The 25580-nt window shown below is 48.2% G+C and overlaps 1 protein-coding gene across 1 annotated transcript; it reads left to right on the top strand.

Moving 5' to 3' along the window:
* The first annotated feature begins 12233 nt into the window (after window positions 1-12233).
* VRTN (vertebrae development associated) lies at window positions 12234-15251 on the top strand. The gene has a single exon (XM_004739274.3). It carries the CDS (start codon window positions 12234-12236, stop codon window positions 14352-14354), a length of 2121 nt encoding a protein of 706 aa, XP_004739331.2. The 3' UTR covers window positions 14355-15251.
* Window positions 15252-25580: the final 10329 nt, after the last annotated feature.

Raw genomic sequence — 25580 nt, 5'->3', positions numbered from 1 at the left:
TCACAGATGAGGAGACTGGGGGTCAGCCCTTAACTAGGAAGTAGAGGAGCTCAGAGTCAACTCAGGTTGGCCAGACTCCAGAGTCGGAGTTGTTATGTGAGTTTGGTAATGCCAAGGGACTCTGGGCAGAGGCAGAGAGTGGGTAGAAGGGAAGAGTGGTAGGGAGGAAGCGGGGAGAAGAGAAGGAACATAGAAAAAAAAGAAAGGACACCAGGAGATTATGATGTCATAGAGTAACTGTCAGCAGTTGGATGTAAGGTCTTCGTGTATGTACATATGAGTAAATGTACATATGTACATATGAGTAAATGAACAACGGAATAAAGAAATGATTGAATGAATGATGGACTAATATATAAGTTATTTAGTAAGGCACCAAGCGGATAAATTAATTGAATGGAGAGGGATGAATTCTTTAAATCTCTGTAGAGAATGAGTACTACAGCTAAATGGAATAAGAGGGTTGTTGGCTGAGCCTTTATCATTGGACCTGTGCTAAGGATTTCATAAGCCGTTTTTCATGTAATCCTCGTAGTAAGCTCTCCAGTATTATTCTCATCATTTTTTAAGTGAGGAATTAGGCCTGGAGAGAGGAGAAAACTTGTTCAGCTGCGCACAAGGCAGCGCTGGAATTTCAACCGAACCGTCACACCACACAGCTCAGGCTGCTTACGGCCCAGCCAGCGCTCAACAGATGCTCAAATATTTTTTGTAAATGATGCGAATACAGGTGACACCCCCCCAAACACACTTATACAAGCCCTGGACAGCTATACATTTAAACCCAGTTAATTACTTATCTCAGTTCATTATTTAAAGGAAGCTTTTCTATTGTATGTCCCTTTATAAGTGAAGGATTACTCCCGACTCATCTACTTCCTAAATCAGTCTTCAGATTTTTGTTCCAAGCAAGGTACATATTAACTAAAGATGTCTACTTGTAGGCTTTGGTTTAATTATTGCTGGGAATCTGGGATTTTTGGTGTTCGGACATCTGATGACTAAGATTTCAATTCTGTAATACCTAATTTTAACAGTTTATTTTATTTATTTATTTTTTAAGATTTTAGTTATTTATTTGACAGACAGAGATCACAAGTAGGCAGAGAGGCAGGCAGAGAGAGAGAGAGAGAGAGAGAGAGAGAGAGAAAGGGAAGTAGGCTCCCTGCTGAGCAGAGCTGGGGCTGCTGATGGAGCGGGCTCCATCCCAGGACCCTGAGACCATGACCTGAGCCCAAGGCAGGGTCTTAACCCACTGAGCCACCCAGGCGCCCTAATTTTAACAGTTTAAATAAAGGTAAATTAAACTTTACCAAATCTAGAATCCATTAAAGAAAAGCAGGTATGGTCAGTATATGTAAACATAAAAAGATTTCTTCAGGATAAAAACTACCATAAGCAAAATCCAATTATGAACCACAAAATCAGAAGTAACATTTAAAAAAAATAATTTTATTTATTTATTTCACAGAGAGAAAGAGGGAGAGAGAGAGAACAAGCAGGGGGGAGTTGCAGGCAAAGGGAAAGGGAGAATCAGGCTATCTGCTGAGCAGAGAGTCCAACATAGGGCTCAAACCCAGGATGCTGGGACCATGACCTAGGCCGAAGGCAGACGTTTAACTGACTGAGCCACCCAGCTGTCCCTATTTTTTTTTGTTTTTAAATATTTTATTTTTAAGTCTCCCTAAATCCAATTTGGGGCTCGAACTCACAACCCCAAGATCAAGAGTCAAGTGCTTTACTGACTGAACAAATCAGGTGCTCCCAAAAAAGGCATTTTTTGTAATTCCTACCATGGACCAAAGGTGATCTTTATACAAAACTCTCATAAACAGTAAAAGAAAAAAAGGTTTGTAATCAATAGCAAAATGGGCAAAGGATAGTCATGGGGAACAAAACGTAAATTGTCCAAAAATATATGAAAAATGCCCTCTCTTACTCATAATGGAAAAATGTAAATTAAAAGCACATGGAGGAAGTAATTTTTCATCTATTAAAGTGGTAAAGATAAAAAAGTGCTAATGCATTGAGCTGGCTAAGCGGTAGGGAGACTGCCTCTCACACTTCGTTCTGGGGGCAATAAATTGGTATAACTTCTAGGGAGGGAATTTTTAAATAATTTTTTATTAACATATAATGTATTTTTATCCCCAGGGGTACAGGTCTGTGAATCGCCAGGTTTACACACTTCACAGCACTCACCATAGCACATACCCTCCCCAATGTCCATAACCCCACCACCCTCTCCCTATGCACCCCCAACCCTCAGTTTGTCTTGTGAGATTAAGAGTCTCTTAATGGTTTGTCTCCTTCCCGATCCCATCTTGTTTCATTTATTCTTTTCCTACCCCCCAACCCCCCACATTGCCTCTCAACTTCCTCATATCAGGGAGATCATATGATCATTGTCTTTCTCTGATTGACTTATTTCACTCAGCATAATACCCTCTAGTTCCATCCACGTCATCACAAATGGCAAGACTGCATATCTTTTGATGGCTGCATAGTATTTAGGGAGGGAAATTCGGAAAATCTATACAGATTACGACAGTACAACTTTGGAAGGATAGCTATACCCACATACATGCAACATTTCCCATTGTAGCTTGGTTTAAGAGCAAAAGATAGAAATGACCTTAAGGTTCAATGGTAGAGGACTGGATAGGACATTATATTAATTCATAAAATGTAGTTCCTGCTCCATCTGCATATGTACTAGTGCATTTACTACTGGCCACACGTGGTTACAGAACATTTGAAACGTGGCCAGTCCTACATGAGATTTGCTTCAAGTGGAAAACACACTGACTTTTGAAGACTTAGTACAAAGAAAGAATGCAAATTTCATTAATAAATCTTTATATCAAAAATAATTTTTATGTTGATTTCCTATCAAAATGGCAATATTTCAGATATGCTGGTTTAAATAAAATATATTGTTAAAATTCATTTCACCTGTCCAGTTCAATGATCCCTCTGTCCATTCAATTAAAGTCTTCTATCTTTAATGTGGCTACTAGAAAATGTAAAAGTATGATATGCCCCTCTCATTACATTTTACTGGACATTGGGGACTCTCTCGAAGAAAAAATAAAGGGAGAAAAGCAAGGTGTGTAAGAGGGTTTAGCATACAAACGTTTGTGCTTCAAAGAAAGGAAAAAAGCACGGTCTCAGAGATTTGCTTGTTTATGCATATTTCTGGAATGATACCCTAGAAACAACATTGGCTGCTTCTGGAGAGGGAAACTGTAGATAGGGCTGAAATTTGAATCCTGAATCCTTTTGTAAATTTCTGAACCAAAATTTACATGCACTTTGAATAATATGTTATTTTTTATGTATATAAAATAGAATATATATTAGTCAAAAGTAGTTTAAAAATGTTGAACATAGAACAAAAATATGCATCGAAAGATCAGAAATTTATGTGTTGTAAATGCACAGAAAAAGAACTGGCAGAGAAGCATAGTGAAGAGAATGTGTTAGGGACTGAAAGGGAAGACTTGCTCAATTTACTCTATTTTTTACTCTGTACCATTTGGATCTTTTGGAAAGAGAATATTTAATTTGTCTAAGTCTAAGGAAAAAAAAACTAGAAAGAAATATACCAAGACGTTCACAATGACTGTGTTTAGATAATGAGCTTATAGGTAACTTTTTCTTCTTTCTACTTTAAAAAGTTTCCCAATTATTCTAAATTTTCCCAATTAGTCTATAAAAAAAGACTCGTACCTTGGTGATGGAAGCACCAACAAACCTTTAGTTTCTTTATAAAAAAAATACTTTCAAAGATTCCATTAGCCTTTTAAAGGATTTAAAATTACTTTCATTGCTTTTTGAAATGATAGCAAGTAAGTTAGACTCCTTATAAAATGTCATCACAGAAGGATAATTTGGAAAAGTATCCAACTCCTTCTAAAAGATAACCACTATTCTCTGAAACTTTTAAAATGCTACATTTATCTTAAGAACTTAAAAATGATTTCAAATTAGCTGGAGAGGCTGAGGACTGCAACAGACTTGCTCTGTGCCAAGCACCGTTCTGAATGCTTTAAATTGATCACCCCGTTGATCCATGCCACCGCTCTGCGGGAAAGGTTGTGCCCCAATAACCTTTAAATCAGGGTTCCAAGGGTTGAAACAATTCGCCTAAGGCCATACTCTAGTAAAGGGGCAGGGTTGGCATTCAAATCCAAGTCCAGGGCACGTCTAAGCCGCTGCCTCAGGCAGCTGCCATCACGATGGGTGGGGCTGGTGTGATTTTGATCCAGGGACTGGCCTTGAGCTCACATCGGGTGGCCCCCTCCTCCTCCTCCCGTGCTCCTGGGAACGGGGCGTTCAATAAAGGATTTTTGATCTAGGTGGTAAGTGTAGGGCTCATGATTGGCAGAGGAGGAAATGATCCTTGTGAGCCGGGGCATAAGCGACCCTGGGGACAAGGGGTCTGTGGGTGGTGGGTCTGCGGGTCCACTTGACAGCGGTAGCCAGGGGTCAGGCCACAGGAGGGAGGTGGGTGGAATGTAGCTCGGGAGGGCAGCAGCTAGCCCCAGCACTGCAAAGGGTTAAAGCCGGGCAGGAAAGCCCCTGGGGGGAGCTACCACCAAAGGCTGCAATCCCGCGGCCTTCACCTCCCCCACCAGCCCGGACTAGACGGGCGGATAGGACTGGTTCCTTTGGGATTATCTGAGGCCCCTGGGCTGAGATGAGCCGCAGGAGGGACGGAAGCCCAGGTATCGCACGCCCCCGCCTTCCTGTGGGGCTCGGTAAACTAGGTGTCTCGGGATATAGGCGCACTGGCCCGGGACAGAAGCAGTTTTGGCCCGGGCAGACTTGCAGAGTAAGAGGTGTTGAGTCCGGGCCTGGGGGATGCTCAGAGAAAGGTGGGAATGGAGCCCTTGGAGAAAAGTGGGGCCTTTCTGGAAGGAAAAGGGGCCTGCAGCAAGATGGGGGAAGTGAGCTCTCCAGCCTCCCCGTCCAGCAGGACCCCCCCCCCCCCCCCCGCGGGATGGGGAGCTGCCCCAGGAAGAGAAGCATCTTGGAGGCTCATTAAGCCCCAAAGTCTACCCAGTCACCCAAGGCCAGTTTCTGGGCTCCAGCTCTGCTCCCCCACCTCTACCCTCAAGCCAGGCCATTGACTTTCTTTCCCCCCGTCTTTTTCTATCGGAACCTCCCCAACCCCTCCCCCCCAACTCTTGGGAAATCTTCCCGTTTTCTTTCAAGTTTTCCCAGGGCAGTTTGGGGTCTGATTCAGAGCTAGGTCTGGGCGCTTTAACGCCCCCAGCTGGGTAGAGTGGACCAGACAATAGCCGCTATCACTTTACCATTGGAAGTGACCCCCGAATTTGCACTTCTTTCATCTTGGGACCAGAGCACTTGAGGGTGGGCGATTTCCTGGGGGGAGTGGCTTCAGCGGCTTCTCCACCGGCCAGTTGGCTGTAGACGGTCCATGCTCCATGGTCCACTACAGATACGAAGCCAGTTCTGGAGTGAGAGTGGCGCTCGGCTGGGGACGCTGACGCAGGGTCACTTAAATGTCCCAAGCTGGAAGCTGGAGAAAGAAGTGGACGCCCCCAGGGCTCTGGGCCACCCTCGAGGTCAGTAAACTAGGAAGTTTCCAGCAAATTAGGAACGGTGGGTGCCCTGTGCGGCTTGGAGGCTCCAGGGGAGTGAGGACTAGCCTTGGGACAGTAAAGGGCCCAAGGGTCAAGGAGTGACTCCGCGAGGATGCTGCAGGCCTGTGTGACTGCCGACCTCTGGGTGTGGGTGGGTGGGGGTGTGTGTGTGTGTGTGTGTGTGTGGAAGGGGGAAGTGAGGCATTGTTTCGAGTTCTTTCTCCCCACCCCCACCTCCATCCCCATCCCCACCCCCACCCGCCTGCCTATCTCCCCTCCCCACCCTACTCAATTGTCCGTCCTCGGCCCCTCCCCAGCCTCTCTGCGCTTTGGGGGTTGGGTCCCTCGACTCAGAAGCCCCGGGCTGGCCAGCTCTCTTCTTCCCAGCCACCCGCTGGCCTTCCTGGCATCCTGAGGGGCGACCATTGGCCTGTGCTGCATCCCCTCGTGGGCCAGACTCACCCTTCTCCTACCCCTCCAGACACGTGGTCCACAAGAGCAACTAAACTTGGGAACTCCCGAACTCCCCAGGCGTGGTTGACCTGGTGGCTTCAGGCCCCACCCGGGATCCCCCAGGCACTCCTGTTACCCTTCCTTGGGAATTCACAGCTGAAGGACTCGCCTGCCACCCGTCAGCCCCCATGGCCGCCCCTGCCCTGCCGGGTCTCCTGGAAACCAGGGAGGGAGCCAAGATGGCTGGCGCTCCCTCGAGCCAGGGACCTAGCGTGGGCAGCTGGGAGGGCAGAACGGAGAGGCGCCGAGCCAGGCCAGGTGAGATACCAGCCGGTTTACCGTGGACTTACTGGGTCTTGCTGAGGGTTGAGGCCCATGTGGCACCATGTCCTACTTGTTGGGCCTAGTTGAGAGATGGCAGAGCCTACCTAATGAGGGATGGGGAGAAGAGGGGGCATGGGGAGGACACGGGGTCCTTGGTGAGCAAATCCAGAGCCCTGGAGGAGGCTGGCAGAGAAGGAGTTTGTTCTAGAGGCCAGAGGAGACTTAAAGCAGTATTGTATTAGCAGGTTCATTGGCCTGCCCTTCCCTTGTCCTGCCTAGAACCCTGGCTGACCCCTTCTAAAATGGAAGGGCCGGAGTCCAGACCTGGGCTCGAGACCCCATCTGCTTGAAATAAGGAGACGGAGGAAGGAGGAAAGCTGGCTTTGGTGAAGGCAAGGCTTGGCGTCTTTTGGCAGAGTTGCCCTGTCCCTTCATTTATTCTTGGCTCCAGGGCCCTTCCTAAGTGCTAAGATAGTTGCTGGCTGGCTGCTTTTTGGATGCCCTGTTTTACCTCCTTCCAACCTCAAGCCAGGAGATCCTGTATAATCGGGGGTGGAGGTCTTGTCTCCTTGGTTTCTTGCCTTTTCCAATCCCTTTTAAGAGCTGTGGGGGCCAGGGAGGCCAGCTGAACAAAGCCCATAGATGAGCTCTCGCTTTTTTGCACTTCTGCTATGAATGCACCTGGCAGTTGCCAGCTCTGCTTTGCATTGCACTTCCGGAGAGCTGCTGTTGAAAAAGACTGTTGCACCTGAACCGCATCAACCACTTGTCTACTTAAGGATGATTGGCTTCCCCGCACAGCCCCTGGCCTTTCCCCTACTGTCTGTTCTCCGGTAGTCCAGACCTCCTTGGATGGATGTGGGGTGTGGGGCTCCAGGGAGCTGCTTTTTCTCCGTAAGCTTTCGAGAAAAGCAGAAGTGGGGTATTACTGCTCTTTGGGGGGAGATCTTGAAAGAATGAGATAAGGTAGAGTGGAGCTGGGTGGGACTGGGACGAGGACCAGGAGCGGACCCGGAACAGACGGGAAGAGTAGGTAGGGTGAGACAGGGTAGGGCAGGGTGGGGTGGGGTTTGTGCAGAAGGAAGTGCGGTATATCTGGACGTTTTGTTGGAAGATACCTGGATACTCCTGCTGGAAGTCAGGCAAGTCCTTTCTGGACCTCAATATTCCTTATCTTTGAAATGGCCAGGTTTGTTTCAATGCTCCAAGAATCCATGTGTTTCTGGATCCTTCAGCTGATAAGCATTTTGGGTGATGTATTCCCTGGGGTGGGGGAATTACAGTGTTTAGGAGGGGCAGTCTGGAGTCACAGTGCTTGATTTTACAGCTTTAATAGCTGTGTGGTCTTGGGAAAGTTATGTAATTTAACCCCCCAGCCTCCATTTCTCCAGGTGTGAACTCAGAATAGCCATCCTAGCCATGGTGCAGGTGTGATGGAGTTGTAGTTCACGTGGAGGGGAGATGAGAACCACATACAAACAAAATTACCTCTAAAAAGCCTGAAATCCAAGCACTCGACGATCCTGGTAAAGCCCAAAGGAGCTTGCCATCACCCGAGGGAACATGATGCTTTCTTTGCTCTCAGGAAAGAGATGGAAGTGGCAGGGCAGGAGGAATCACCCAACAGTTTAAATTCATTGTCCCCTCTTTTTTTTTCCTGAGATTTTGGTTGAATTACCTAATTAAATGCACAGAGTAAACAGTGAGTAAGGGGTGACTGTTTTCATAATTTTGTTGGCGAAGTATCTAGCAGTGGTACAGGTGATCTGCTGGAGACATGGAAGGAAAACCATCATCTTTGTTGGCTGCCAGAATGAAAAGGCTGTTCTGTGAGCTTGGTGTGTTTTTCAGGGCTCAACTTTTTTTTTTTTAAGATTTTATTTATTTTTTTGACACTGTTTAGAAAGATGGAGGGAGAGATCAGAAGCAGAGGGAGTGGCAGAGGGAGAAGGAGCTCCCAGATCACGACCCAAGCGGAAGGCAGACACACTACTGACTGAGCCACCCAGACGCCCCAGGGCTCTATGTTTAAATCGAATGTGGAAGCGTGCTCTCTTCACCAAGGACTGCTGTGGCGCTGTTTATCTCCCGAGTCCATTGAAGTTGAATCGTTTTTGTTTTTTTTTTTTAAAGTGAACATAAACATTCAAGAAGAATAGATTAAAAGCCCAACTCCAGGGTCAAATGATCTGGTAAAAATAGAAAAATCAGGGCGAGGTAAGATCAGATTTGTCACAGCATGTGAGTTAAAAAATCTGCAGCCAAGAAGTTTTACCCAAAGGTGATTCTAGTTTTTAAGAAATTTATTTATTTATTTACAAGGTTTTATTTATTTGAGAGAGAGTGAGAGAGTTGAGAGGGGAGAAGGTCAGAGGGAGGAGGTCAGAGGGAGAAGCAGACTCGCCGCAGAGATGGGAGCCCACAGTGGGACTCGATCCTGGGACTTCAGGATCACAACCCAAGCCGAAAGCAGTGGTTTAACCAATTGAGCCACCCAGGTGCCCAAGAAATTATTATTATTATTTTAAGATTTTATTTATTTATTTGACAGATCACAAGTAGGCAGAGAGAGAACTCGAGGGAGCAGCCTCTCTGCCAAGCAGAGTACCCAAAGCGGGGCTCGATCCCAGGACCTGAGATCATGACCTGAGCCGCAGGCAGAGGCTTTATAAACCACCAAGCCACCCAGGCCCCCCAAAATAATTTTTTTAAAGTAGTCTCTCTGACCAGCATGGGGGCTCAGGTTCACAACTCCTGAGATCACAAGTCTCCAGCTCTACTGATTGAGCCAGCCAGGTGCCCCTGATTACTAATTTTTGAAAAGCTTTCTTTTTTGTAATTATCGGGTAAAATTCTGGTGGTTCTCTTAGTGCTTTATAAACCTTTTTTTCAAAACTTTACTGAACCCTGATTTATACTTCAGCATGTCCCCTGTAAGTGTGCAGTTAGGTTGTTGAGCTGACAAATACCTACACCCAAACACAGTATTTAAACCTCAGGCTCATCTCAAACAATTTATTGAATCCTGAAAACAAAGGTCTGAGAGAGGACAACGGTCTTCTTTTTAACTTCTGCTTTGCAGTGCAACACTGAAAATGTACCAGTAATTAGGATCATTCATTTATGTTGGTTTAAACAGGAGGTAAATCACAGATCCTAAAGTGACTGGGTTCAGGCATTGGTACTGGCCCCACCACTTGTGTGACCTGGGTCAAATTAGCCTACAATGGCTTTTTCTCAGTTTTCTTACCTTTCAACTGGGGATGAGGGTGGTGCCTACTTTATTGGCTGTCAGGCTTAAGACCGTGTCTAGCAAATACTGAATGCTCAGTACATCTACTTACTAGATCTATGTTAGCTCAGGGACTAGTCTTCTGCCACCCCCTTTGAAAGGACCCTTTGTACTAGAGCATTGGGGACGCCTGGGTGGCTCAGTTGGTTAAGCAGCTGCCTTTGGCTCAGGTCATGATCCCAGCGTTCTGGGATTGAGTCCCCACATTGGGCTCCTTGCTCAGCAGGAAGCCTGCTTTTCTCTCTGCCTCTGCCTGCCTCTGCCTGCCACTCTGTCTGCCTGAGCTCACTCTCTGACCAAAAAAAAAAAAAAAAAAGAGAGAGAGAGATGTACTAGGGCATTGGTTCTCAAACTTTTTGGTCTCAGGACCCTGGTGGAGCTTTTATTTATATGGGTTACATCTATTATATTCAAAATGAAAATGGAGAAATTTAGAAAGTATTTTTTATTTATTTTTAAAAGATTTTATTTATTTATTTATTTGACAGACAGAGATCACAAGTAGGCAGAGAGGCAGGCAGAGAGAGAGGAGGAAGCGGGCTCCCTGCTGAGCAGAGAGCCAGATGAAGGACTTGATCCTAGGACCCTGGGATCATGACCTGAGCCAAAGGCAGAGGCTTTAACCCCCTGAGCTACCCAGGCGCCCCTAGGAAGTATTTATTAAAAAACAAGTCAGAACAAAAAAGATGTAGTGAGAAGAATGCACTCTTATACACCGTTTAATTCTCTGCAGTATCGTGTTTGAAAGGTATTCTCCTGTCTCTGCATTTCAGTCTGTTGTGATACATTGTTTTGATTGAAAATCCAGCTTTGTCCAGATAGGTAGGTGGGAAAAGGAAGTGTTTGCATAGCTTGTTCAGTGGCTGTCCTTTGATCAGTAAGTACACTAACACTTGACAAGTAGTTTGTTAAAGCTTAGTTACAGTGTAGAAACTGAAACAATATTCGTGATTTTTTTGGTACCGCATTATAGTCAAAGCCATTGCTTTCTTTTATACTTGAGGTGGATCTTTTACCTGTGTGTGGCTTCGCAACATCACCCATTGGTTTCTTTGGGAAACTTAGTTCATTGATTGATCTTCAGATGTCGACAGTTCCTTTAAGTGGTATAGTAAGTTACATTTGTTAGTGTCACTATTGATCCCATCAGAAAAGTCTTTAGGTATTGGAAGAAACTGTCAGGCTCCCTGTAGTAGATACAGGTTTTCCACAACTTTAGTTTTCCAGTGAAAGCTCAAAGTGTCACTGGCAGTCAATAGTCCACAATTTTCTTTGAGGTGACAGGCTCACCTTATTCCTTTTTGAGGAAATGCCCAGTATACCCCAGTCTAAATGAGTAATGTTTCAATTTTTCTTTTAAGTAAAAGTGATATTCCATGATAAGAGTCTAGTTCACCATAAAAAACAACGGTCACGTGAGACATTCAGAATGCAGCAGAAATGAATACTCTCTTTTGCCCCTCTCAAAACGGAAAAGTCATGTATTTAAGGGCTGTGATTAAATTAAAAAAAATAATAAAAACAAAAAACTGAAAAACTTCACTGCTTCATCGTGGACATTTTTTTTTTTTTAAGATTTTATTTATTTATTTGACGCAGAGAGAGATCACAAGTAGGCAGAGAGGCAGGTGTAGAGAGAGAGAGGGAAGCAGGCTCCCTGCTGAGCAGAGAGCCTGATGTGAGGCTCGATCCCAGGGCCCTGAGACCATCCCCTGAATCAAAGGCAGAGGTTTTAACCCACTGAGCCACCCAGGCGCCCCTATCACGGGCATTCCTGAGTGAAACTAGCGTTTCTCCCCACCCCCAACCGCGAGTACATGGTGGTTAAGAATATGATGACCTCCAGCATAGTTTGAGTCATGCTAAGTTACCACATTTCTACTCACACATTAATATAATGAAAAAGACAAATAATATCTTAGTGTTACATTATCTTAGTATATCTTAGAAAAATAATTTAACTTGCAGACCCCCCTGAGAAAGTCTCAGGGAACCTCCACCTCCTATGGCTCCACAGACCATACTTTGAGAATCACTGTTCTAGGGAAAGGCAGACCAGTTTTAGCTCTAGGAGTTTGTAAGTCTTTTGACAGATGCGGAGTTACAGGCTTTATGGCTGTGTTGTGGAATGTGTCCTAGCTAACTAATCCTTTTTCATTCCTTCCCTGTGCGTTAGGTACTGATCTAAGGATGAGAGAGTGTGTGTGTGTGTATACCTGTATATCTCCATGCTTTCATTGTCTCATGCTCACAATAACAGTATAACGGAATACTTCCGTCATCCACTTTACAGAAAAGGAACCAGAAGCCTGGAGAGCTGAGGTGACTTGTCTCAGAACCAGCATTTCAAAGCCAGGTTCCAGAGACCAGGCTCGTCCTCTCTACCCCTAAGGGGTTAAACCTGGGGAGGTCCTTAGCCAGTCTGCCCTCAGTGGGGGAACGGGAGTGAGTGGGTATTATCTTTGGGGGAGAAGGTGCGAGTCCCCGTTGCTGGGTATCTGGGTGCCTTGTCCTGACTGTGCCCTCTGCCCTCTGCCCTTGGCCCTGGCAGGATGACCTCTCGGAGGCAGCTGGTACAGCAGGTGCTGCAGGAGCTGCAGGAGGCCGTGGAGTCCGAGGGCTTCGAGGGTCTGGTCGGCGCTGCTCTGGAGGCCAAGCGGGTGCTGTCCACCTTCACCCTCCCCACCTGCCGGGAGGGGGGCTCCAGCCCCCAGGTGCTGGAGGTGGACTCCGTGGCCTTGAGCTTGTACCCGGAGGACGCTCCCCGGAACATGCTGCCGCTGGTGTGCCGAGGCGAGGGCAGCCTGCTGTTCGAGGCGGCCAGCGTGCTGCTGTGGGGGGACGTGGGCTTCAGCCTGGAGCTGCGGGCGCGCACGGTGGTGGAGATGCTCCTGCACCGGCACTACTACCTGCAGGGCATGATCGACTCCAAGGTGATGCTGCAGGCCGTGCGCTATTCCCTGTGCTCCGAGGAGTCCCCTGAGATGACCAGCCTGCCGTCCGCCACGCTGGAGGCCATCTTCGACGCAGACGTCAAGGCCACGTGCTTCCCCAGCAGCTTCTCCAACGTGTGGCACCTGTACGCGCTCGCCTCCGTCCTTCAGCGCAACATCTACTCCATCTACCCCATGCGAAACCTCAAGATCCGGCCCTACTTCAACCGGGTCATCCGGCCTCGCCGCTGCGACCACGTTCCCGCCACGCTGCACATCATGTGGGCCGGCCAGCCCCTCACCAGCCACCTCTTCCGCCACCAGTACTTTGCCCCTGTGGTGGGGCTGGAGGAGGTGGAGGCCGAAGGTGCCCCGGCCCCTGCCCCCAGCCCCGCAGCCCCACTGCTGCCACCGGCCAAGACGCTGGAGCTGCTCAGCCAGGAGCCCGGCCTCAGCTACTCCCACCTCTGTGAGCGCTACAGCGTCACCAAGAGCACCTTCTACCGCTGGCGGCGCCAGTCGCAGGAGCACCGGCAGAAGGTGGCTGCCCGCTTCTCGGCCAAGCACTTCCTGCAGGACAGCTTCCACCGCGGGGGCGTCGTGCCGCTGCAGCAGTTCCTCCAGAGGTTCCCCGAGATCTCCCGCTCCACCTACTATGCCTGGAAGCAGGAGCTGCTGGGCTCCGGCGCCTGCCAGGCCCAGGCCCCCAAAGAGGTGCCGGTGACGGAGGGGCTGGAGAAGCTGCTGGAGGAGCAGGCGGCCAGGGGGCTGGAGTGTTCCGCGCTGGCGGCGGTCAGCCCGGGAATGGTCCTGATGCAGCGGGCCAAGCTGTACCTGGAGCACTGCATCTCTCTGAACACGCTGGTGCCCTACCGTTGCTTCAAACGCAGGTTCCCCGGCATCTCGCGGTCCACCTACTACAACTGGCGCCGGAAGGCCCTCCGGAGAAACCCCGGCTTCAAGCCGGCACCTGCCCTCCCCACCACCGTGGTTCCCCAGCCAGTGTCCGTTCTGGAAGAGGCCCTGCTCCCTTGGAAGGAAGCAGGGGGAGAGGGGACGGGCCAAGCCACGGCAGGGGGATCACCCGCTGCCCACGCGTTCCTGCCCCCCAAGGTGCCCCTGTCCCATTGGCAGAGGCGCCTGCGCAGGGCTGCCCGCAAGCAAGTGCTGAGCGGGCATCTCCCCTTCTGTCGCTTCCGCCTTCGCTACCCAAGCCTGTCGCCCTCCACCTTCTGGGTGTGGAAGAGTCTTGCCCGGGGTTGGCCCAGAGGCCTGTCCAGATTCCAGATGCAGGACCCCGCCTTGGGCAAAGGAGGGCTGCGGGAAGCTGAGGAGAAGCAGGAGAAGGAAGCTGGCAGGGATGGGCCTGCTGCGATGACCCCTCCTGGTGGGACCCCCGCCCCGGTGGGGGCTTCTGCAGGAGAGGATCCAGGAAAGGCCCGGGGGGGTCCTTCCGGAGAGGGGGCCATGGCCCAGGGCCAGCCCCACAGCCAGTCCCTGTCCAGCCACCCCGGGGCAGAGGCAGCCGTGGGGGGCAGGGATGGCCAGGTGCTGGTGATGGACATGCTCGGCACCACGAAGTTCAAGGCCCAGGCCAAGCTGTTCTTGCAGAAGCGCTTCCAGTCTAAGAGCTTCCCCTCCTTCAAGGAGTTCAGCGCCCTGTTTCCCCTCACTGCCCGCTCTACCTACTACATGTGGAAGCGAGCGCTCTATGACGGCCTCACCCTGGTGGATGGCTGAGGGGGTGGTGTGAAGAGGGTAGGGAGGAAAGGGGACCTGCTTGGACAGGCTCAGGGACCTAAGTTGACCCCTGGCTTTGGCCAGCGTGCCCTTTGCTCTGGCTCCCACAGCGTCCACCTTGAATCCCAGGGCAGCTCCGCGCTGCTGCTTCCTGGCTCGAAGGCCGTTGGAGCCAGAGATGAGCCGTCTGGTCTTCCCAGAGAGCTGCAGGACCAGCGTTGTTCTTTTCGGTTGTTTGCCATTTTTGCTTTTTCTTGTCTTGGTTTTAATTTTTTGTTTTGATTTAAGTGGGTTGGCTGGGCCCTCTGACTGATGTTGGGAAGCAAATGCATGAGGATTGTGAGGGGGTTTGATGGCTAAAGCTGCTTTCAACTTCTCGTGAGGACGAAGACCGTACTGCAACGTGGCTGGCTGTCCCATTAGGTGGAGTGTATGTCTTCAGTTTATTTGGGGGTTGGTACCCTGCTTACTCAAATATGTTTCCCAAAGGAACATTAGAAATCAATTATGGAGGTGGTCCGTGGCTTCTGCCTGGTGCCCTCAAGGGAGAGGGTGCCAGGCTTAGCATGACAAGTGAAGGTATATAGGAAGGACCTCTGAAGGGGGGCCCTGAGCTGGGTCACTGAGGTGCCGGCCTGTCCCTTGCAAGGAGTGTGGTAAAGGGCTTGGGGGAGGGGGCTTCGAGCTTCTGCTGGTGCTTGGTCCATCTGCTGTAGACCTTTCAGTCCTCTCCCAGCCTGGTTGGCTCTTGGGGATCCCATCTTCTTGAGCCTCTCCTCTGAGCCTGTGCCCCATCAGCGAGGGACCTTACGGTGGCCAGAAAAGCAACTAACTGAATTCCCATTGTCCAAGAGTCAAGTTGGAAAACCAAGAAAATAAAGTGATATGGTACCCACAGCCCTTGGTCTCTGGTATTTGTTTAGCTAGGATGTGCCTGCTCACTCCTTCAGTCCCTTTGGTGTTGGGACGCTTGCTCCCAGGTCCAGGGCTTGGGGGAGGGCGGGGATGACTCTGGGATTCTGTTTAGCATTGGATCTAGAGGTGACCACATTGGGTGCACTTCCAGCTGGGGGTAGGGCTCGGCGGCCTGGAAGGATCCTCCCACTATGGAAGAAAACCAGCCCACCACGGGTCCTCACAGGCCAGGTCAGGCTTTCTTGATGCTGGTTGTGTACCCAAGCAGGCTCTGCCCAGGCCCAGGTAAGGACACACCGCCATCCTCATAGTGGCTAACTTGCAAACCCCCTCCAGTGGGCTGAGCTTTAAGGCCAGAACTCAGCTTATTGGGGTATGGCATCAGCAGGGAACTGTTGGTTTCCTGCAATGGCTGTCATTTTTGGGAGTCTTTCTTGATTCTGTTTTTTTTTTTCATCCCCATAGCCTATCAGCAAGTCCTGTTGGCTAACTCCAAAGTGTACCCAGAACCCTCCCCTTCATGCTGCTGGTGCCATCCCCACTGGCGCATGTCCCCACTTCCCCATCTCTCTCCCTTCTCTCCTTGCCCTGCACAATCCACGCTCCACAGAACAGCCAGAGAGCGCTTTAAGTGAAATTGTGTTCTTTCACTTTCCTGTCTAACCTGTGTCTGTGGCTTCCCTTCACTCTTAGAGTTCCTCACACCGCCTGACCGTAGCCTTCATAATCTGGCCCCTGACTGGCTCTCCCTGCTTGTCCCACTCATGCCCTCACCCACCACGCTCCAGCCACACTGGCTGCCTTGGGTCTTGAACATCCTACACTTTGAGGGCATTTGTTCCTTTGGAACAGCTTTACAGGGCAGACTCCTTACCATTCAGATCTGAGTCCCTATTGCATTGTGCTTTGAAAATCTCCATGTGGTCTTTATTTCCATCTAATAATTTGCTTGCTTGTTTGCATATTTGATTACCTCCAGCCCCTAGTCCATTAGAGCACAAGCGCCATGCAAAGTGGGGCTTTTTCCTGACTTGCTTACAGCCCTGTACTCCCAGCAGGAAGATCAGTTGCTGGCACATAGTAGGTGCTTCAACTTGTTGAAAGGGGGAATGAATAATGGGGCCACTATGCTTTTCCTGCTATTGTCCTTTGGGGTTGGTGTTGTCAAATTGAATCAATCCTACTTCCTAAATATCTCTCATTGGCCATTTTTATTCATCCCACAGCAACCCCCTTATCTAGGTCAGTGCTGCTCTCATCTCTGATACAGACTTTGCTTTCAAACTCTCCCATCCTGAGAAATGCCAGAATGATCTTGCTAAGTCTGGTCTGCGGTGACCACCTATAGCCAGCAGGTGGCGATCTGGTGCAGCAAGAGACTAGTCTGGGTTCCTGGTAGGCACCCAGACCTATTGATGATAGTCTTAGACATTGGAGAGGCAACATTTGCACATGGGTGAGCTAAACCTTGCTGGACCTCACTTTTTCTATCTGTAAAATGGGAGTACATAGTAAGTCCTGGATGAGCATTTGCTATTGGTAATAATCACGTCCAGTTTGAGAGCCCCTGGGAATCTAATTCCTGTTTTCTAGGAGGAAGCTAATGGCCAGGCAGATTCTTACTCAAGATTGCCCTTAAAGTAAAGATACTTCTGTCTCCGAACTGAAAGGTCCTTTTGTCCAAGCCCAGCTCTAAGTCCCCAAGCCACAGGGAGATCCTTTAGCTTCTGCTGGAAAAAAAATAAGATAAAAATAATATGTCAGTATTTATTGATTTGGGAAATATTTTACCAGTATGATAAAATTATTCTGGTGTAGAAAAACCATTTCCTTTATAATTGCTTAGAAAGGCAGATTATACCTAAGCAGTGAACTACCTTTGCTAAGAATGCTTCATGCTGATTTCAAGGTTGACATTTGTTGAAATTAGTTGTATGTTTTGCACCACTTTCACCTGCAGATGTAGAGAGAAATTCTAGTGACACAAACAATGGGAGTGAAGGAAGCAAACAGTGTTGTGAGGTTGACTCCATGTCCTCCAACATTCCGTGCCATTGTAGAGTAGTGACTGGGTGTACAGATTTTGAATATAAAAACTATCCTAAAAAGCAATCAGGTGAAACGTGAATAATTAAACTTTTAAAAAAAATACATGCATCCCCTGGGGGTAGGGGTCCTGTATCTCGGTGGAGAGTATCTTGTCTACCTTGGTGCATGAGGTTGCTCAAATATTTTTCTGGAGGCCAACACTCAGGCTCTTGGGGTGGCTCTTAGGCCCCGAGCAACCAGCTCACACTCCACCTGTACCCCCTTCCCGGCAGGGGGAGCAACACCTCATTCTTACTGCCAGTCTGGGCTCATCCCCCACCAATGCCTTCTCTGAGTCTTTTTTAGCCTGGTTGCCGCCAGCATCAGCTTAGCCGTTGAGCTGGCCAGAAAGCCAGAAATCCTAGAATTTTCTCTCTCACATCTCCGTCTCGGCAGGACCCTATGTACACTGCAGGCTTCATGTGGTTCCACACTGCGAGGGCATCACAGGCAAGGGAATTGGACTGGTCCAAGCCATCCTGAGCACAGCTCTCCTGCTGGTTCACCTCCGAGGCAAGTCACCGCCCAAGTCTGGTCCAGTTGTCTAACCAAGGGGCTAGATCAGACCTGCTCACATGGGTCTGGCCTATGTGATAGACTCCCCTGTGCCGGGAGCTGACGGTACAGAGCCAACCCTTGCCCTCGCAAAGGCCTCCACTTAAAGGCAGCAATGTGATGGAAGCTTCTATACAGGATGCACCACAAAGTGCAGTGAGTTTCCAGGGAGGCACATGCTGGCTTTGGCATCTCTAGCTCATTCTGACTCCCAGGGTTAGCTTTGCTCAAATGTTGGCTCCCTGGGGGTCTCCGGGAAATGCCTCAGGGGCTTCTCAGATGACTGCCGTAGCTGCTTGTAAAACACTCAGCCTAGTGTGGTGTGTCCCGGGAAGATGGGGGACAGGTATCCAGACAAGGCTGTTATCAGGATCCGGTCGGAGGGCGGAGAGGCAAAGCCCAGGAGTGTGTGTGAGTGCAGGGGGAGCCTGCACCGGCCTCCGTGCCATCTGCCCCTCTCCTTGGCCTGACTCCTAACTGAGGTTTTAGTGTGACTTCTTCCCGGCCTTGGCGAGTGACACCCCAGGACACCGTAGAGGGTCACTAGCAGGTTCCCAAATGTTCCTGTTATTGGTTTATCTCATGGAAGAGGAGGAGGAAGCTTTCAGGCAGGTGACAAGAGCAGCAGAAAGTAGGTTTTCATCGTAGAGAAAAATTTTCCATGGAAGATGACTTTGAAAATACCATGAAATCCTCTTAACTCAAGCGATTCCTCCCTGCCAGCCAGAGAAAGCTGGAGGGAGGCACAGGGGCCCTAGCTAGGAGGGCAGGCTGGAGGAGACTGGATGGGTAGCTGCTCACCTATCACCTGCCTGAGGACACCAGAGGCCTGCAGGGGACCCTCCCCACACCTACCTATTCCAGACTGCAGCCCCCACAGCGCCGGTAGGAGGCCAGAGTCTGGGAGGAGGGAGGCACAGGCTGTTGGAATATTCTGAGAGCACCTGAGGGGCTTTGCCTTCCCTCCTCACCCCAGACCAGCTCTGCTCAGAAGGGGTCCCAGTGAGTGTAGTGCTGTGGCTTGTGGGTGTTGCTGGCTAGGCTTAGCGTCTAGGCTCCCTGGCTTTGGGTTCGGTTATCTGTAGTCATCTCCCTGTTGTTGAACAGGACAATCACCTGGGTGTTTTTTTTTTCTTTTTTTTTTTTTAAAGTACCACCACCCCCAATGTGAAACTCAAACTCACAACCTAAAGATCAAGAGTCTTAGGCCCTACCGACTGAGCTCGCCAGGTGCCCCAGCACTGGGTGCTTTTAAAACTAGGTTGATCCAAACCCAGTTGCAAACCAATTAAATAAAAAATTCTGCATGATCTCATGAACTGCCCTAGGATTTAACCTTCTAAATCTCTAAAAAAAAATCTACCCGCTCCTCCTCACTTCCATCATCGCTGACTGGGCTACGGAAATGCCAAACAGATCTTCCCCAGGTTCATGCCACTGTCAGGGACCATGGTTGAAATGCACATCTAAATGAGTCACCTGCTTAAAATCCTTCAATGCCATCCCTTTTCTTCTTAGGAAAAGGACCAAAATAGTAACTTTTTATAGTGGAGAAACCTGACAGACACCAATGGAATCGAGAGATCAAGCTTAACAATACCGGTAACAAGGCATATAACTTCTGCTGAATTCCTGCCAGAAATGTAGAACCTCGAACCAATCCCAAGAAGACACCAGACAAGCTAAAATCGAGAGGCATCCTACCTACATTCCATATAATAAATGAGCAGGACTCTCCAGAAGTCTGAAGGTCACGGAGGATAAGACTGAGGAACTGTTAGGGGTTGGAGGAGACGAAGGGGACACTGCAAAGGAACCCAGTGTGGACCAGGATTGGATCCGGGAACAGAAAAAGGATATTAGGGGGAAATGGGTGAGATCTGGATAAGCCCTGTAGGGAGTGGCATTGTAACCATTGTGATCAGTACACATGCTCATGTGAGTTGTTAGTCTTGGGGGAAGTTGGGTGAAATGAGACACCCAGATTAGAAAGGAAGAAGTAAAACTATATTTGCAGATGACACTTTATATATAGAAAATGCTGAAGAATCCACCAGAAAACCGACCGGGGCCATGACAAACTCTGCCAAGTTGCAGGGCACAGAAACCGGTCGTGTTCCTATATACCCACGATGAACAATCTGAAAAGGAAATTAAGAGCAACAATTCCATCTACAATAGCATCTAAAAGAATAAAATACCATGGAATGAGTTTAACCAAGAAGTGAAAGACTAGCACACTGGAAACTATAAAATATTGCTGAAAGACATTTAAAAAAGACTTAAATGGAAAGATATCTTGCATTCATGGGTGGAAAACCTTAGTATTGTTAAGATGGGAATATTCCCCAAAGCAATCTACGAATTCAATGCAATCCCTGTTAAAACCCCATAGGCCTTCCCCTGCCACCACAGAAATAGAACAGCTGATTCTCACACTCGTATGGAATTTCAAGAGACCCTGAATAGCCAAAACAATAATTGAGAAAGAAAAAGTTGGAAGATTCACATTTTTGGATTTCAAAACTTATCACACAGCAACAGTCATTAAAACAGTGTGGTACCGGGATACGGACAGACACAGAGAATGATGGAACAGAATTGAGATTCCAGAAATAAATCCAAAATACCCATAATTGGTTGACTTTCAACAGGGGTGCCAAGACCACTCAATGGGGGAAAGAATGGTCTCTTCAACGAATGGTGTCCTTATTCCATGTAAAACATTAACTTAAAATGGATCAACAACATAAATATAAGAGCTAAAACCGTGCAACTATTAGAAGAAAATATATGGGCAAATCTTGATGACTTCAGATTTGGAAGTGGCTTCTTTAACATCAAAAGCATAAGCAATGTGAAACACTGGGTTTTGTAAAAATTAAAAACTTTTTTCCATCAGAGAACATTACTAAGAAAGTAAAAAGACAACCTACAGGGGCGCCTGAGTGGCTCAGTTGGTTAAGCACCAGCCTTCAGCTCAGGTCATGATCTCAGGGTCCAGCGATCGAGTCCCAAGTCAGGCTCCCGGGTCAGCAGGGAGCCTCCTTCTCCCTCTCACTATGACCTTCCCCCCTGCTCGTGCTTTCTCTCAAATAAAATCCTTGAAAAATAAAAATAAACAATTAAAGACAATCTACAGAATGGGAGAATCTATTTTCAAATCATATATCTGATAAGAGTTTAATATCCAGGGCGCCAGGGTGGCTCAGGTGGTTAAGGGTCTGACTCTTGATTTTGGCTGAGATCATGATCTTGGGGTGTGAGATAGAGCCCCCCACATCGGGCTCCCTGCTCGGTGAGGAGTCTGCTTGAGATTCTCTCGCTTCCCTCTCCCTTTGACCTTCCCCAACCCTGAATGCTCTCTCTGTCTCAATAAATAAATAAATCTTAAAAAAAGGAATTTAGGGGTGCCTGGGTGGCTCAGTGGATTTAAGCCTCTGCCTTCTGCTCAGGTCATGGTCTCAGGGTCCTGGGATCGAGCCCTGCATCAGACTTTCTGCTCAGCAGGGAGCCTGCTTCCCTCTCTTTCTCTGCCTGTCTCTTTGCCTACTTGTGATCTCTCTCTCTGTCAAAAAAAATAAATAAATAAAAAATCTTTAAAAAAACTTTAATATCCAGAATATATTAAAAAGCTCTTACAACTCAACAACAAAGAGACAACATAATTTTTTTAAATAAAAAAGATTTATTTATTCCAGAGAAAGAGCATGTGCACGCACGTGTGCATGAGTGTGGGTTGGGGAGAGGCAGAGGGAGGGGAGAGAAAATCTCAAGCAGACTCTGTGCCGAGGTTGAAGCCCCATGTGGGGCCCGACCCCACAACCCGCCTGAGCAGAAACCAAGAGTTAGATAATCATCAACTGTGTCACCCAGTGGCCCCCGAACAAAGTAATTTTTTAAAATGAGCATTTGAATAGACAGTTCTCCAATTAAGAGACAAAAATGGCCAATAAGCACGTGAAGACATCTTCACCCTCATTAGTCATTCAGGAAATGTGGGTCAGAGTCACAATGAGATGCCACTGCACATTCACTAGAATGCCTATTAAAAAAAAAAAAAGGAGGGGCGCCTGGGTGGCTCAGTGGATTAAGCCTCTGCCTTTGGCTTGGGTCATGATTTCAGGGTCCTGGGATCAAGTCCTGCATTGGGCTCTCTGCTCAATGGGGATCCTGCTTTCCCCCATCTCTCTCTGCCTGCTTGTGATCTCTCTGTCTGTCAAATAAATAAATAAAATCTTTAAAAAACAACAACAACAACAAACCTCTGGTTAAAAAAAAAAAAAAAAAGGAAACAAACAGCAAATACCAAGTGTTTTTGAGGCTGTGAAGAAATCGGAACCGTCTTACACTGCTGGTGGGAATGCGAAGTGGTGTGGCCACTGTGGAAAACGGTTTGGTGTTTCCTCCAAAGGTTACTAGCACTGCCACGTCTCAGTGCAGGCTGCTGTAACAATTTACTATAGACTGGGTGACTTAGACAACAAACACTTACTCTCACACTTCTGGAGGCTGGGAAGTCTGAGATCAGGGTGCAAACATGCTCGGGGGCTGGCGAGAGCACTTTTTCTGGCTTGCAGCGGGCTGCCTTCCTGTTGCTTGCTCCTGTGGCAGAGAGCGCAGAGCCGTCTCGGGTTCTTACAGGAGCCCTAATCCCATCACCAGGGCTCCACTCCTCAGACCTACTATTTCCCAAAATGTCCCCCATCCAAACGTCATCATAGTAGGGGAAAGGGCTTCTGCATAGGACTTTTGAGGGACACCATTCAGTCCATAGCACTGACTGACCCAGATATCCAAAAAATCTGAAAACATACCCAAACATGCTTGTATTCCAGTTTTCAGAGCAGTATTATTCACGATAGCCAAAAGGTAGAAAAGATCCACATGTGATCATCAACAGATGAATGGATAAACAAAATGTATATTTCATATAATGGAATATTATTTATCCATGAGAAAGAATGAAGTTCTGATATTTGCTACGACATGGATGAACTTTAAAAACATGGTCCAATATCCAACCACAGCCCCTAAAAACCCTTCTCTGGGTCCTCAACGGCTCCTAGGATTTCTTTCCTGATTCAGTGACATTTGAATTCATTCATTGATCAGGTCACCGGCTATAGATCAGATTAGATCCTGGCCCTCAGGCTGCATAAAACTTGCGTGGGCGAGAAGATGGAACAGATCAAATACACAAACAAACCATAAAGACATGCAACACTTACCTGGAGGTCTGTGCGAATTGGAAGGGGTCATTAAATGTGCCTGGGGGAGAGAGGCAGCCTCTGAATGGCGAGGAAGAGGAGGGAGAGTTCCTGATAGGGAGAGGGTATCCTGGCATCAGCGCCAAAGGGCTGCGGCAAGTGGCTCTGGGGGATGGGGAGGAGGTGGGCAGAGGTTGAGACCAGGGCAGATGGTAAGGCCAGGTTGTGCGTGGCAGGTGAGGACTCCGGGCCACGTCTTGGAGGTCACAGTGGATTGGTTACAGCAGGTTTCGTGATCTGGAGTGGCCTTCAGAGGCTCTGGGCATGGCTTGAAGCCGTGTGCAATAAAACTGTGTGTGCAAATGTGCCTTCTGCTGGGGAGGATCCTCAGATGTCATCACATTCTCCAAGGGGTCGGTCCCCAACGAGGTTACGAAGTTGACTCTTAGCCAAGCTGATATGATTGTTCTCCCCTAGCATCCCTGGTTCCAGCCAGGCTGGGCTCCTCTCCACTCCCCAGCACGAGGCTGGTGCCAGGCCCAGGCTTACTGCCTGAAACACCTGTCCTCTCCTGGCCTCCTGGCACAAACTTCCCACTCAGGGGGCCGTCCCCAGCAGCCTTTAGCCCCTAAGCCACCGCTGAGTCACTGCTGTTGGGCTCCCACGTTTGAGTCTGTCTGTCTCCTCTGCAGAGAGGGCCACACCTCCCTGCCTCCGTGTCTAAACCCGCTCCAGTCTCGTCCAGCTCCGTTCACTCCTGATACAGCCCTCAAATGTCACCTGTGCGTAATGAGTGGCTTCCCCGCAGCCAGATCTGAAGTCCCCTTTGGGCACTGCCTCTTCCACTTCCTCCTCCTCATCTTCTGGAAAGCTCTCCTCTTTCGAGCTCCCTGACATTGCACCTGCGTGTTTGGGGTCTCTTCCTGCTTCCTGTTTCTGCGATCACTGCTTTTTCTGTGTTTTTTTTTTTTCCCCCTAACTTTTCAGTGTTTTTCTTTAAAGATTGTAGGTCTAAAAAAATAGGTAATTCATGCACCTGGGAAAAAGGTCAAACAGAACAAAAGAACAGGGGCGCCTGGGTGGCTCAGTTGGTTAAATGTCTGCCTTTGGCTCAGGTCAGGATCCCGGGGTCCTGGGATCGAGCCCCACATTGGGTTCCCTGCTCAGCAGAGAGCCTGCTTCTCCTTCTCACTCTCCTTCTGTGCTCTCTTTCTCTCTCGCTGTCTCTCAAATAAATAAATAAAAATCTTTTCTTTAAAAGATTTTATTTATTCATTTGACAGAGAGAGAGAGAGATCATAAGTAGGCAGAGAGGCAGGCAGAGAGAGAGGGGGAAGCAGGCTCCCCACTGAACAGTGAGCCCGATGTGGGGCTCAATCCCATGACCCTGAGATCATGGCCTGAGCTGAAGGTAGAGACTTTACCAACTGAGCCACCCAGATGCCCCATAAATAAAAATCTTAAAACAACAACAACAACAACAAAAGGGGTGCCTGGGTGGGAAATAAATAAATAAAATCTTTAAAAAAACAAACAAACAAATAAACAACAACAACAAAAGGACATATAATGAAAGTTACTTCTTCCTTCTATGGTTTTAAGTTCCCCAAAATCTTCTCCCAGGGGCAACTCTTATTACTACCTTTTGAAGTCCCAGCTACTTGCTATACATGACTACTAAGCACATCAAATGTGGCTATTTGAATTGTTATACACACACACACACGCACGCACGCACACACATATATGTATGTGTGTATATATATATATATATATATATATAATTTTTTATTTATTTTTAAAAAATATTTTATTTATTTATCTGACAGACACAGATCACAAGTAGGCAGAGAGGCAGGCAGAGAGAGAGGAGGAAGCAGGCTCCCTGCCGAGCAGAAAGCCCGACGCAGGGCTCAATCCCAGGACCTTGGGATTATGACCCAAGCTGAAGGCAGAGGCTTTAACCCACTGAGCCACCCAGGCACCCCTATAATTTTATTTTTTAAAAATATTTTAAAATTTATTTGTCAGAGAGAGAGAGCGAGAGAGAGAGAGCGAGCACATAAGCAGGGGGAACAGGCAGAGGGAGAAGCAGGCTCCCCACTGAGCAGAGCTCAATCCTAGGACCCAGGAGTCATGACCTGAGCTGAAAGCAGGCTTTTTTTAAAAAATTTTATTTATTTATTTGAGAGAGAGAGAGAACATGACGGAGAAAGGTCAGCGGGAGAAGCTGACTCCCTGCCAAGCAGGGAGTCTAATGTGGGACTCAATTCCGGGACTCCAGGATTGCGACCTGAACTGAAGGCAGTCGCTTAGCCAACTGAGCCACCCAGGAACCCTGAAAGCAGACTCTTAATGACTGAGCCACCCAGATGTCCCTGAAATATCAATATAAATATAAATATGTGTATATATATATATATTAAAGGTTTTAGATTTAAAGATTTTAGAGAGAGAG

Source organism: Mustela putorius, unplaced genomic scaffold (genome assembly GCF_011764305.1).
Source record: "Mustela putorius furo isolate JIRA1106 unplaced genomic scaffold, ASM1176430v1.1 tig00000129_pilon_pilon_pilon, whole genome shotgun sequence".
Taxonomy (NCBI): Eukaryota; Metazoa; Chordata; class Mammalia; order Carnivora; family Mustelidae; genus Mustela; species Mustela putorius.
This window is presented reverse-complemented; position numbering and strand designations above follow the sequence as displayed.